Source organism: Papio anubis, chromosome 14 (assembly GCF_008728515.1).
Source record: "Papio anubis isolate 15944 chromosome 14, Panubis1.0, whole genome shotgun sequence".
NCBI lineage: Eukaryota > Metazoa > Chordata > Mammalia > Primates > Cercopithecidae > Papio > Papio anubis.
Genome location: NC_044989.1, coordinates 46,873,679 through 46,887,913, shown reverse-complemented (window position 1 = coordinate 46,887,913; position 14,235 = coordinate 46,873,679). Strand labels below are relative to the sequence as shown.

At 36.6% G+C, this 14,235-nt stretch overlaps 1 protein-coding gene across 2 annotated transcripts in view; it reads left to right on the top strand.

Moving 5' to 3' along the window:
- Positions 1–14,235, top strand: part of PIGF (phosphatidylinositol glycan anchor biosynthesis class F) — a 36,758-nt gene that overhangs the window by 895 nt on the left and 21,628 nt on the right. For both annotated transcript variants that reach the window (XM_003908600.4, XM_009184144.4), the window contains exons 2-4: positions 1,110–1,358; positions 2,513–2,604; positions 4,245–4,361. In XM_003908600.4, coding sequence (XP_003908649.1) covers positions 1,131–1,358; positions 2,513–2,604; positions 4,245–4,361 — 437 coding nt within the window. In that variant the 5' untranslated portion in view covers positions 1,110–1,130. The remainder of the gene's footprint in view (positions 1–1,109; positions 1,359–2,512; positions 2,605–4,244; positions 4,362–14,235) is intronic.

Here is a 14,235-nt window from a genome sequence, read left to right as displayed (position 1 = left end):
CCGTTTGCTTCTTCATGCCTAGTGTATTTCCTTATACCAGAGAGATAGCTGTAGCGCGTGGGACCTTGGACCACCTCACCTGTTTGCCTTGTTTCCTTATCAGTAAAATATCTGCCTTTGAAAAGCACTGGGTGAATTAAATGAGAGCTATTAGGATAAGGCCCAGGTTCGCCCTTCTGCTTTTCGCACTAGCGGGCGCCCCTCTGCGCGCGCGCGCGCGCGCGCCCACGTGTGTGTGTGTGTGTGTGTGTGTGTGTGTGTGTGTGTATGTATAGTATTTTTTTTCTGAGATATTTCTATTTTCTGGAATATTCTCCATAGTGTAACATATTGACTGTTACTTTAAATTAATAAAGTCCTTGTTTAACAGTACAATTAACTCTCAGGTAATTTAAGTACGTGTATTTTAGAGATGAGTAATTTGTTTTCCCTCCTTCCATTCGTGCTCTACTTTTGGTTGGAATTTAACACCTGTAACAGACGTTGTCATCTTGGTATTTCTGAAGCATCGGGATCCCTTAGTTTAGTGTGGTGCTCTTTGAACTCTTGATTCCACTGGCCACCATTTGAGTATTCGAGTGTGCACTTGGTGTCATTTGGCATTTGCTAGAAGATGTGAACTACTGTAATGTTAGACAAGAGTAAAAAAACCCCAGCAATTTAGCCTAAGTATATATTTGGGGTTGTTGGAATTATAACTTATGCATTCTGGAAACCTCATAAATAAACTTTGGTTATAATTCCAACAGGCAGTAGATAATTTAATCCACACAGTTGATTTCATCTCTGTGATATTGGCCAAAAAAGTTTAAATGAATTGTTTTATTGGTCCTAGGACATGACCTTTTTGCAGAAACCAGTCACAATATTTAAGAAATTAGTAAATTTGTTTTTTTAAGACTCTGAGAGATGTTTGTACCATATTAAGAAAATCAAAGGTAGAATAAAAAGTCTATATGTGCATCTACACATCTGCATCTTCTGTGTTTTGAAACAAATACATTGCTCATAGCAAATTGACTTTATGACTTATTTTTAGGGGTTGAAACATTTAAGACAATGGAAAAAGTCATTATTGCGTATGCTCTTCCTTTCTTGTTTTTCGTTAGCTAGCCACCCGAGAAAACACCATGAAAGACACCGATATCAAAAGACTACTGTATACCCATCTTTTATGCATATTTTCGATTATCCTAAGTGTCTTCATTCCATCACTCTTCTTGGAGAACTTCTCAATATTGGAAACACACTTGACATGGTTGTGCATCTGTTCTGGTTTTGTAACTGCTGTCAATCTAGTACTATATTTAGCAGTGAAACCAAATACATCCTCTAAAAGAAGTTCATTATCACACAAGGTAAGGCTTATGTCTCAATAACTGGTTTTTGGATGGAGCTAGTGCTTCTTTTAATGGAAGAATAAAGTATTCGTCAAGTCTTCATTAGGTTATTTACAGTGAGTAAAGGGAACCTGATTTTTCCCCACCAAATTGGTAGCCTGTTACTTGCTGGAAGGCTGCCCATAATGTTTGATTAATCCCTGCCTTGCATTAATTGTGGAATTATGACTTCTTCAGAGCTTATGATAATATTGTGAGCCTGTATAGTCATTGTTTTATGTCACCATTGAAAATAAATACATGTGACAGTCTGTCTTTAAACCTTATTCAATAAGACATTGTAGTTTATTTTTATTTATTTTTGCATTTTTGAAAGCCACTTAATGGGTTTTTCAGAAACTGCTATATAAGCCTGTGGTAATGCTTGTTTCCAACATGGCCTTCCTTGACTAAATAATTTTCAGATGTTAGAATCAATTTTCCAGAATATTCACTGCAGTAGATATTCACTTGGCTATTACTAATAATGTCCATACTTAACATTATTTTCTACTGTGTTGTAAGGTCTGTTAGGTCATTTACTGCCTATGACTGGAAAAGCTGAATGTATGTGTTATGTTTATATATTCTTAAGCTCCAAATCAAGAAGGTCTCATGTTTCTTTGTAGATGTTCAGGTCTTTTTTCATATGGGTCGTGTAATATGAGTGTGATTTCAAGAATTATTTAGTATTTTGGTTTTTTAGTGCAATTTTCCCAGGAATTTTGTTTTAAAATGAAAAAAATTGTTATTTTCTGCAGATATTTCCTCTGTCATCACATAATACTGTATTTTTTGTATACTAGCTCTGATATCAATCAATATTTAATAAATACTGATTAATGACATAGCTCTGTATGTTATCATGGAAGCAGAACCTCTTTTAGACTCATGTAGGTCGGATGGGTGGAATATGGGTGGGGTTTGATATTTGCCTTTTAGGCTTTTTTAGTCTGTATCGAGGGCTGTGTATGTGACTGGGTACAGGACATGTGATCTCATTTGAGTATACCCAAGAACATTTGAACTGTTTTACATATTATGGGAACAAGTTGTGTTTGTAGATAAAATGGAAGAATTTATTGTCCTTTAGGCATTATCTTGAGTCTTCAGGTTATTCATTTCTCTTTTAGGTAACCAGATTTTTGAAATGCTGTGTCTACTTTCTTATGTCTTGTTTCTCCTTTCATGTAATTTTTGTTCTGTATGGAGCACCACTAATAGAGTAAGTTTGAAACTTTTACCCTAAATTTATATTTTAAAACATTCATTTACCAAACTGTGCTCATTCTTAGCAACTAGAAAAACCATGATGTGCATCATTAATATATCAAGTAAGGGCACCAACATCATTAGCAGTGTTATTCTTTTTTAAAAAGCAGCAGAATAACTTAATTTATTAAATACTCTTGTTACTTAGCCTTCTATTATCCAATTACATGTTGGCAGAAGGGAGAGTAGAGAAACTATACTATACCAATAAATATTTGGCCCTTAGAACCTCTGAGAGAACTTACTATGATTATATGTGTAAGTTAGTTACACTTAGCATATCAGTTCTTATAAATGTGATTCTAAAGTACTTGAATGGAGTTTTTCTTAACAAAAGTCAATAGATTCCTGTATTCAAATACTCAATATTTTTGTATATTAAGTGTATACAAAATATACTGGTGGTGGTGTTTATAGTTTAAAGATAAAATTTAACACTTTTTCTGAACTGACAAATTTCAAATTCTTAAAAACTAAATTCATGAATGTTTCTTACAAAATGTTTATCATAATTTGAGAAACTTCAGTTTAGCAGTGATTAATGATCACTTATGTGAAATAAGTGATGAGATACATATACATATACACACACATACATATGTGTTGCTAAGTATACTTTTTTTATATATATATATATATATTTATACATAGTTTTACGTACACACACTAAACCGACAGGTTATTCTTTTCTTTTTTTTTTTTTTTTTTTTTTTTTTTGAGACGGAGTCTCACTGTGTCTCCCAGGCTGGAGTGCAGTGGCGTAATCTCCTCACTGCAAGCTCCGCCTCCCGGGTTCACGCCATTCTCCCGCCTCAGCCTCCCAAGTAGCTGAGACTACAGGCGCCCGCCACCACGCCCGGCTAGTTTTTTGTATTTTTAGTAGAGACGGGGTTTCACCATGTTAACCAGGATAGTCTCGATCTCCTGACCTCGTGATCCACCCGCCTCGGCCTCCCAAAGTGCTGGGATTACAGGCTTGAGCCACCGCGCCCGGCCAGGTTATTCTTTTCTAGATGGGAGAGAACAAGACCTTTGTAATGGGAAATGGTGATTCCTGTCTAATCCATTTTAAAGTAGAATGAATGTGTCTGGCACAGTGGTTCTCAACATGTGGTTTTCAAACCAGCAGCATCAGCATTTTATCAAAATACAGATACTCAAGCTTCAGTCAGGAACTCTAGGGGTAGAGCCCCCGCCAATCTTTAGTTTATCCAGCTCTCCAGGTGGTTCCAATAGATGTTAACATTGAACCATTAGTTGTAGAGAAAGTTCCAGAGACTATTGAGGAGAAAGCTAACTATCTAGAAATGGATTCTGTTTTTTGTTTGTTTTTGCAATGAAAGTCTCAGCATGGATCCTAGGGTCTTTAACACTTCTGAAATCTATCATTAAAGTGAAATATTTGCTAGATTTTTTTTTTAAAGCTGCATGTTGGTAGTAAAATTATTTATAGTCATCATTTTGGTGGCACTTATGTTACCTTTCAAAGTAAAGCAGAGGAAGATATTTTATATTTTATTTATATAATAATGATTATGTATGTGTATGTGTACCTTTAACACTTTTTTAAAAATTCATCTTTTTTTTTTCCAGGTTGGCATTGGAAACATTTTTATTTGCAGTTATTTTGTCTACTTTTACTACTGTGCCTTGCTTGTGTTTGTTAGGACCAAACCTCAAAGCATGGCTAAGGGTTTTCAGTAGAAATGGGTAAGTTTTAATTTTATATTATAATGATACTGAAATTTTAAAAAAAGTAATGAAGTATTTTTCTATTCATGGCGGTTTGCTGATTATTGTGAGTGCTTCTCATTGCTGATGGTGCTCAGAGATGCCTTAAGGGGTCACTGCAATTGGGGACTGGGGACAGGGCAGGCAGAACTATAAGCCCCTCCCTCCACATTAGCAAGATCAGCTCTGCTTTTTTCTATATGGTAGGATTCCACCTAGCTTTTTGTTTGTTTAAAAAAAAGAAGAAGAAGAAGAAATATTAAAAGAAAGCTTTAAAACCGTAGTTCTGGGATCATTTGGCACTGTGATAAAACTGCTGTAAATAAAATTGCTTACATACATTTTTTAAGGTAGAAATGGGGTCCACAATCTAAAAATGTGTTGTGTAACAATGATGATTTCTTGCTTAGCCTTTTTCGTGATAAGATACCAGAGCGCAAGTTTTATGGGATTTCATTTCCTTGGTGGCCGTATATATTTTCACCATGACTAAGTTAAAATTTTAGCTTCTTGAAAGTCATTGAACTGATATGCACCAGAGATAGTGGAGATCTAGCTAATAAAGCCAGAAGGTTATTTGATTCTGTCCTATTTATCACCCAGCAGCAAAAACTTCTTAAGCACTGACTCTGTGCTCTGTGTTATGCTAGGCTGTGTGGATTCTGAAGTATTAGGGTGATTCTTTTTTTTTTTTTTTTTTGAGATGGAACCTCGCTCTGTCCCCAGGCTGGAGTGCAGTGGCGTGATTTTGGTTCACTGCAACCTCTACCTCCCAGGTTCAAGTGATTCTCCTGCCTCAGCCTCCCAAGTAGCTGGGACTACAGGCGCACGCTACCACGTCCAGCTAATTTTTGTATTTTTAGTAGAGATGGGGTTTCACCACGTTGGCCAGGATGGTCTTGATCTTGACCTCATGATCCGCCGCCTTGCCTCCCAAAGTGCTGGGATTACAGGTGTGAGCCACCGCACCCAGCCTTATTAGGAGGATTCTTTTGCTAAGGAGCTTATCTGTTCAAGGGGCAAAAATGAACAAATAACATAAGATTACAAATGTGGAAATCCAGCAATAAGTGTTGTAGGAACTCAGAGGGACAGAGCATCAGTAAAGAATGGAGGGGGAGATGGGAATGATCTATGATGGACTTAAGTCAAGAGTATATGATTTGGTGAGACCAAGAAGAAAGAGAAAGCCACCTCGTGCAAGGAGAATGGATAAAAGCATTGAAACTGAGATTAACAGGGTATTTTTGTGTGATTTGAAAGGTTACAGCCCAATGAGAGCAAAAGATGCATGCTGAATAGCTTGGCTTCATAAATTACCGACTTACTCCCTTTGAAATCAGTACTGTTTGGGACAGGTGTGGTAGCTCACGCCTGTAATCTCAGCACCTTGGGAGGCCAAGGTGGATGGATCACCTGAGGTCAGGAGTTCAAGGCCAGCCTGGCCAACATGGTGAAACCCCATCTTTACTAAAAATACTAAAATTAGCTGGGTGTGGTGGTGGGCGCCTGTAGTCCCAGCTGCTTGGGAAGCTGAGGCAGGAGAATTCCTTGAACCCAGGAGGTGGAGGGGTTGCAGCGAGCCGAGATCGTACCACTGCACCCAGCCTGGGCAACATAGTGAGACTCTGTCTCAAAAAAAAAAAAAAAAGGAATTAGTACTGTTTGTTTTCCCTTGGAACCGTCTTCTAATATTCATAAAGTCTCTAGAAAACAGAAGTGTAACAACTGAAAGCATTTTCTACATTATTACCATAATATCCCAAATGGTATTAATTGCTTTTAACCTTTTAGTTTGAAATTTTTAAATAGTGAAATTGGATTGAAATCTTATTACTTTGGATTAGTGATTTCTCCAGTTTTCAAATCTATGTCTAATAATGAGTGTATCTGGGGAGATACTGTCATGTGATTTTACAGTTAGTTCTGCTGTAATGTGGCCTATGTGTTCCTAAAAATCACTACACTGCACAAAATGGGCAATAAAAACCACAGAGCTTATGGAAAGATGGGGTTAGGGCATAACACTAAAACAATTCATCAGCGACATGTAAAGAGAAGATGGGACCTTAATAAAAATGGTGGCACAGTTTTACACATGTAAAATGGTTACGAAATACAGGCATACCTGATTTTATTGTCCCTCACTTTATTGGACTTCTCAGATGTTGCTCGAATACTGTTTTTTATAAATGGAAGGTTTGTGGCAACCCTGCATCAAGCAAATGTATTAGCGCCATTTTTCCAACAGTAGTTGTTCTCTTCATTGGAAACTCACACAATATTTCAAGCTTTTTCATTGTTACTATATCTTTTATGGTGATCTGTGATCTTTGCTGTTACTTTTTGTAATTGTTTTGCGGGACCATGGCTCATGCCCATATAAGATGGCGATCTTAATAATTGTTGTATGTATTCTGACTGCTTCACCTACCGACGTTCTCTCTCTCTCTCTCTCTCTCTCTTTCTCTCTCTCACCCTCCCTGTCTCTCCCCTCCCTGTTCCCTGAGATACAAAAATATCAAATTTAGGCCAGTTAGTAACCCTACTATGGCCTCTCAAGTGTTCAAGTGAAAGGAAAAAGTTTACATGTCTCTCACTTTAAATCAAAAGCTAGAAGTGATTAAGCTTAATGAAAAAGTTAGGTTGTCAAGAACTGACATAGACTAAAAGTGAAGTCCCTTGTGCCAAATAGCCAAGTTGTGAATGCAAAGGAAAAGTTCTTAAAGGAAATTTAAAGTCTACTCTAGTGAACACGTGAGTGACAAGGAAGTGGAACAGCCTTATTGCTGATGGGGAGAAAGTTTTATGGTCTGGACAGAAGGTCAAACCAGGTACAACATTCTAAGCCAAATCCTAATCCAGAATAAGGCTCTAACTCTCTTCAATTCTGTGAAGCCTGAGAGAGGTGAGAAAGTTACAGAAGAAAAGTTTGAAACTAGCAGTGGTTGATTCATGAGGCTTAATTAAGGAAGGAAGCCATCGCCATCACATAAAAGTGCAAGGTAAAGCAACAAGTGCTGATGTAGAAACTGGAGCAAGTTATCCAGAAGATCTAGCCAAGCTCATTGGTGAAGGTGGCTAAATAACAGATTTTCAATGTAGACTAAACAGCCTTCTCTTGAAAGAAGATGCCATCTAGGACTTTTAAAGTTAGAGAGGAGAAGTCAGTGGCCACCTTCAATGCTTGACAGGCTGACTGTCTTGTTAGGGGCCGGTGCAGCTAGAGACTTTAAGTTGAAGTCAGTGCTAATTTACCGTTTTGCAAATCCTAGGGCCCTTAAGAATTATGCTAAATCTACTTTGCCTGTATACTGTCAATGGAACAACAAAGTCTGGATGACAACACATCTGTTTATAACATGGTTTACTGAATATTTTACGCTCACTTTTGAGACCTACTGCTCAGGGGAAAAAATGTATATATATAAATATAAATATATATATATACACACACACACACTTTCAAAATATTGCTGCTCATTGACAATGTACCTAGTCACCCAAGAGCTCTGTTGGAGATGTACAAGAATATTAATGTGTTTTTCATGCCTACAACACAAGATCCATTCTGTAACCCATGAATCAAGGAGTAATTTTGATTTTCAAGTCTTATTACTTAAGAAACACATTTTGTAAGGCTATAGCTGCCATAGATAATGATTCCTCTGATGGATTTGGGAAAAGTAAATTGAAAACCTTCTGGAAAGGATTCACCATTCTAGATGGATGCCATTGAGGACATTTGTGATTCATGGGAGGAGATAAAAATATCAACATTGACGAGAAGCTGATTCTATTCCTCATGAATGATGTTGAGAGGTTCAGGACTTCAGTGGAGGAAACCACCACAGATGTGGTGGAAATAGCCAGAGAACTAGAATTAGAACAGTATCCTGAAGATGTGACTGAATTGCTGCAACATTATGATAAAACTTGAACAGATGAGGAATTACTTCTGGATGAGAAAGAAAATGGTCTCCTGAGATGGAATCTACTAGTGAAGATGCCATGAATATTGAAATGACAAAAAAAGGATTTATGATATTGCATAAACTTAGTTAATAAAACAATGGCAGGGTTTGAGAGGGTTGACTCCAATTTTGAAAGAAGGTCTACTGTGGGTAAAATGCTATCAAACAGCATGGCATGCTACAGATAAATCTTTTCTGGAAGGAAGAGTCAATTGATGCGACCAACTTCATGGTTAAAATTTCATTTTAAGAAATTGCTGGCTGGGCGCGGTGGCTCATGCCTATAATCCCAGCACTTTGGGAGGCTGAGGCAGGCAGATCACTTGAGGTCAGGAGTTTGAGACCAGCCTGGCCAACATGGTGAAACTCTGTCTCTACTAAAAATAGAAGAAAAATTAGCTGAGCGTGCTGGTAGGCGCCTGTAATCCCAGCTACTTGGGAGGCTGAGGCACAAGAACTGCTTGAACCCAGGAGGCAGAGGTTGCAGTGAGCTAAGATTGCGCCACTGCACTCCTGCCTGGGCAATAGAGCAAGACTCAGTCTTAAAAAAAAAAAAAAGAAATCTCCACAGCCTCCCCAACCATCACCCTAATCAGTCAGCAGCCATCAACATGAAGACCACACCTTCCACCAGCAAAAAGATTACAACTTGCTGAAGGCTCAGATAATTATTAACATTGTTTAGTAATAAAGTATTTTTAAATTACGTGCATTTAAAAAATATAATGCTATTGCCCACTTAATAGACAATGATATAGTAGAAATATAACTTTTATATACACTGGGAAACCAGAAAATTCATATGACTCACTTTATTGTATAATTTGCTTTATTCTGGTGGTCTGGAACCAAATCTGCAGTATCTACAAGGTGTGCCTGCACCCAAATATTACAATAAACATGGCACTTTTCCTTGGAAAAGATTTCCTTGGGAAAGGTTTGCTTCTGGAAATAGACATGAGAAGGGTTGCCTATTGTGAGTTATTGCGAAGTGGTGAGATGGTTGTTGGAAATCTGAGGGAAAATTAACACCAGATGTGGGTGTGTGTGGCTCATGACACGTAGTAAACTGAGGTAGCTGGGAGGTGGGTATTTTTTAAAACAGTATTGAGATATAATTCACATACCGTACACATCACCTATTTAAAATATACAATTCAGTGGTTTTTTGCAACCACTAATCTACTTACTATCTCTATAGATTTGCCTATCCTGGAAATTTGTTACAAATTGGGTCTTATAATATGTGATCTTTTGTGACTGCCTTCTTTTACTTAGCATAATGTTTTCAAGGTTTATCCATGTTGTAGCATGCTTCAGTACTTCGTTCCTTTTTGTGGCTGAATAATATTCCATTGTATGGATATATATCAAATTTTGTTTACCCATTTATCAGTTGATGGACATCTAGGTTCTTTCCACATTTGGGCTGTTGTGAATAAGCTGCATCAAACATTTGTGTATAGGTTTTTTATGGACATATGTGTTTATTTCTCTTGGGTATGCCTAGGAGTGGGATTGCTGGGTCACATGGTAGTGTTAAGGGTTTGAGAAGCAAGCTCCAGTGTTCAAACTCTATAAAGTGCAGTTTGGTAGTATCTGTAAAAATTACAAGTACACTTCTTCGACCCAGCAATTCTACTTTTTGGACTTTATCCAGTAGATATACTTGCACACTTACAAAATGTTAAATATATAAGATTACTCATTTCAGCATTGAAAATTACCTAAATATCCTTTAGTAAGGGATAGGGTTAGGATAAATTTAACCCACCCTGTGAAGTACTATGCATTTGTAAAAACTAAACACATAAAAACAGGAAAAAAACCCAAAACAAAACTCTTTATTTACTGATATATTAGTGGAAAAAATCAAGGTGAAGAAATGTGTACAGGATGCTACCATTTATGTCAAAAGTTGTCAGAGGGCATAGATACACGTATATTTCTGGAAGGACACATGAGAAACTGATAAAACAGGTTGTCTTTTGCGAGGAGATCTGAGAAGCTAGAGGACAAAGTAAGGAGACTTTCCACTGAATATCCTTTGCTATCTTTTGAAATTTGAACCACATTAATGTTCTACCTAGTCAAAATAAAAGTTATAATGAGTTAGATTTTGCCAGTACTTAACTTCTTGCTTATGGAAAGTAGGCCTATATCAGGAAGTTGCTAGATTTCTCTCACGTCACCTAAACTTCAGTAGACTGCAAAAGTTGTCCTAAAATCTCCAATGTACTGGAGAACAACCTAGTCGCCAGAGGACTATGGCTAAAAATTATCAATTTGTAATATAAAACATTTTATATAATATCACATAGCACATGACATGAAATAGTAATGCAAAAGTATTTTAATAACTTTTAAAGCATTTTTGTTATAGCATTTCTCAGAGCAATCTAGTGAGATACTCACTTTCACCATTTTCTAGTTGAAGAACCTAGAAAGCTGACAGGTTAAGTGATTTGCCCAAGTTCTGTAGCCAGGAAGTAGTAGAGCTGGGATTGGAATCTAGATCATTAGATGGTATAGAAGTTAGATGACTCCAGTAATTGAGGATCAGAAAACAGGTTCTTGCCCTGTTTTTACTACTTAGTGGCCAAGTGATCTTAGACAAGCTACTTAACTTCACATATCCTTATATGTAATATGATTAGAATAAAACTAATATGTACTTCGCAGGGCTATATCAGAACTGAGTGAAATGAATGAAATCAAATAGTAGGTGCTCAAGAAATCTTTGTTGAATGGATTTTAAAATGTCAGGGAACATTTTATATATCATATTTTCAATCCTTACTGCAGTTTGTCTCAGTATATCTTCCTCGTTTAGGTGACAGACCAAGGAGCGCAGTGCGTAGATAACTATGGAGGAGGGCTGGTTTCTCATTTAATATAATGTGAAGTTAATTTGAACTTTGACATAAAAGAAGAATCTAAGTCTTTATGTTTCCACCATACACTAGAGTTAGTTCACTTTCTTCTTAGTACTTTTATTATACTTCCAAATTTTACTGTGGAAAGGATGTCAAATTTTGAATAAGCTAGGAAATAATTGGATAGATTGACTTGTTGAACATTAGAGTTTGCCTTCTTAAATGTTCACTTTTAAGCAAAAATATTTAAAAATTTAAAGATCTGATAGTTTTGCAGTGATAATATGAAATATTCACAAAAAATTACTAGTTATACTGAAATTGCTCCAATATATAGTTAGCATTATTTATATTAAATCACAACTTTATTTTTTAATTTTTATTTTTTGTGTGTACATAGTAGATATGTACATTTCTGGAGTATATGAGCTATTTTGATACAGACACACAATGCATAATAATCACATCAAGGTATTCACATCAAGCATTATCTTTTGTATATATGGTTGTACAAGCAATCCAATTATACTCTTATTTTTAAATGTACAGTTAAATTATTATTGACTATAGTCACCCTGCTTTGCTATCAAATACTAGATCTTATTCATTCTAACTTTTTCTGTGCCCATTAATCACATTCTCTGCATCCTCCATCCCCACTACAACCCTTTCCAGCCTGTGGTAACAACCATCCTTCTACTCTCTATCTCCAGGAGTTCAATTGTTTTAATTTTTAGCTGCCACAAATAAGTGAGACATGCAAAGTTTGCCTTTCTGTGCCTGGCTTATTTAATTTAGCATAATGACCTCCAGTTCTGTCCACATTGTTGCAAATGGCAGGATCTCATTATTTTTAATAGCCAAGTAGTACTGCATGTATGTACCACATTTTAAAAAATCCATTAGTCTGTTGATGGACACTTAGGTTGCTTCCAAATGTTGGCCATTGTGATTAGTGATGCGATAAACATGGGAGTCCAGCTATCTCTTCAATATACTGATTTCGTTTCTTTTGGGTATATACCTAGCAATGTGATTGCTGGATCATATGGTAGATCTGTTTTTGTTTTTTTGAGAACTGATCTCCATAATGGCTGTACTAATTTACATTCCCACCAACAGTATATGAGAGTTCCCTTTCTCCACATCCTCGACAGCATTTGTTATTGCCTGCCTTTTGGATCAAAGCCATTTTAACTGGGGTGAGATGACACCTCATTGTGGTATTGATTTGCATTTCTCTGATGACCAGTGATATTGAACACCTTTTCATATACCTGTTTACCACTTGTATGTCTTTTTTTGAGAAATGTCTATTCAGATATTTTGCCCATTTTTAAAATTGGATTATTAGATTTTTTTTTTTTTCCCAGGTAGAGTTGTTTGAGCTCCCTATATAGTCTGGTTATTAACCCTTTATTAGATAGATAGATTGGAAATATTTTCTTCCATTTTGTGGGTTGTCTCTTCACTTTCTTGATTGTTTCTCTTGCTGTGCAGAAGCTTTTTAACTTGATGTGATTCCATTTGTCCATTTTTGCTTTGTTTGCCTGTGCTTATGGGGTGTTATTCAAGAAATCTTAGCCCAATCCAGTGTCCTGGAAAGTTTCCCCAGTGTTTTCTTTTAGTAGTTTCATAGTTTGTGGTCTTAAATTTAAGTCTTTAATCCATCTTGGTTTGATTTTTGTATATGGCAAGAGTTAGGGGTCTAGTTTCATTCTTCTGCATATGGATATCCAGTTTTTCTGCCACCACTTACGGAAGAGACTGCTTTTTCCCCATTGTATGTTCTTGGCATCTCTGATGAAATGAGCTCACTGTAGATGTATGGTTTTACTTCTGGGTTCTCTATTTGTTCTCTTGGTCTGTGTGTCTGTTTTTATGCCAGTACTATGCTGTTTTGGTTACAATAGCTCTGTAGTATAATTTGAGTCAAGTAATGTGATTCCTGCAGTTTTGTTCTTTTTGCTCAGGATAGCTTTGGCTATTCTGGGTCTTTGTGGTTCCATATAAGTTTTAGGATTGTTTCTTCTATTTATGTGAAGATTATTATTGGTATTTTGATAGGGATTGCAATCTGTGGATTGCTTTGGGTAGTATGGACATTTTAACAATATTGATTCTTCCAATTCATGAACACAAAATATTTTTCTATTTTTTTGTGTCCCCTTCAATTTCTTTCATCAGTGTTTTATAGTTTTCATTGTAGATATCTTTCACTTCTTTGGTGAAGTTAATTCATAGATATTTAATTTTATTTGTAGCTGTTTTAAATGGGACTACTTTTTTATTTCTTTTTCAGATTATTTGTTGTTGGCATACAGAAATGCTACTGATTTTTGTATGTTGGCTTTGTATCCTGCAACTTTACTCAATTTGTTTATCAGTTCTAATAGTTCTTGGTAGTTTTTAGGTTTTTCCAAATATACGATTATATCATCTGCAAACAACGATAATTTGACTTCTTCCTTTCCAATTTGGATGCCCTTTATTTTTTTTCTCTCATCTGATTGCTCTAGCTAGGACTTCCTGAGTCACAACTTTAATTTCAAAGAACTGTATTTAATTATTTAAGGAGGTTGTACAAAATATATGACTAATACATGCTTTTTCCTACTTAATAATAATTTAGAACACAAATTAAAATTTCAGCTTGAAGTTCTTATGCTGTAGTTCTAATTAATAAAAAGTATTTAAAATACCTTGAAGTATCGGCCGGGCGCGGTGGCTCAAGCCTGTAATCCCAGCACTTTGGGAGGCCGAGACGGGCGGATCACAAGGTCAGGAGATCGAGACCATCCTGGCTAACACGGCGAAACCCCGTCTCTACTAAAAACACAAAAAATTAGCCGGGCGAGGTGGCGGCGCCTGTGGTCCCAGCTACTCGGGAGGCTGAGGCAGGAGAATGGCGGGAACCCGGGAGGCGGAGCTTGCAGTGAGCTGAGATCTGGCCACTGCACTCCAGCCTGGGCGACAGAGCGAGACTCCGTCTCAAAAAAAAAA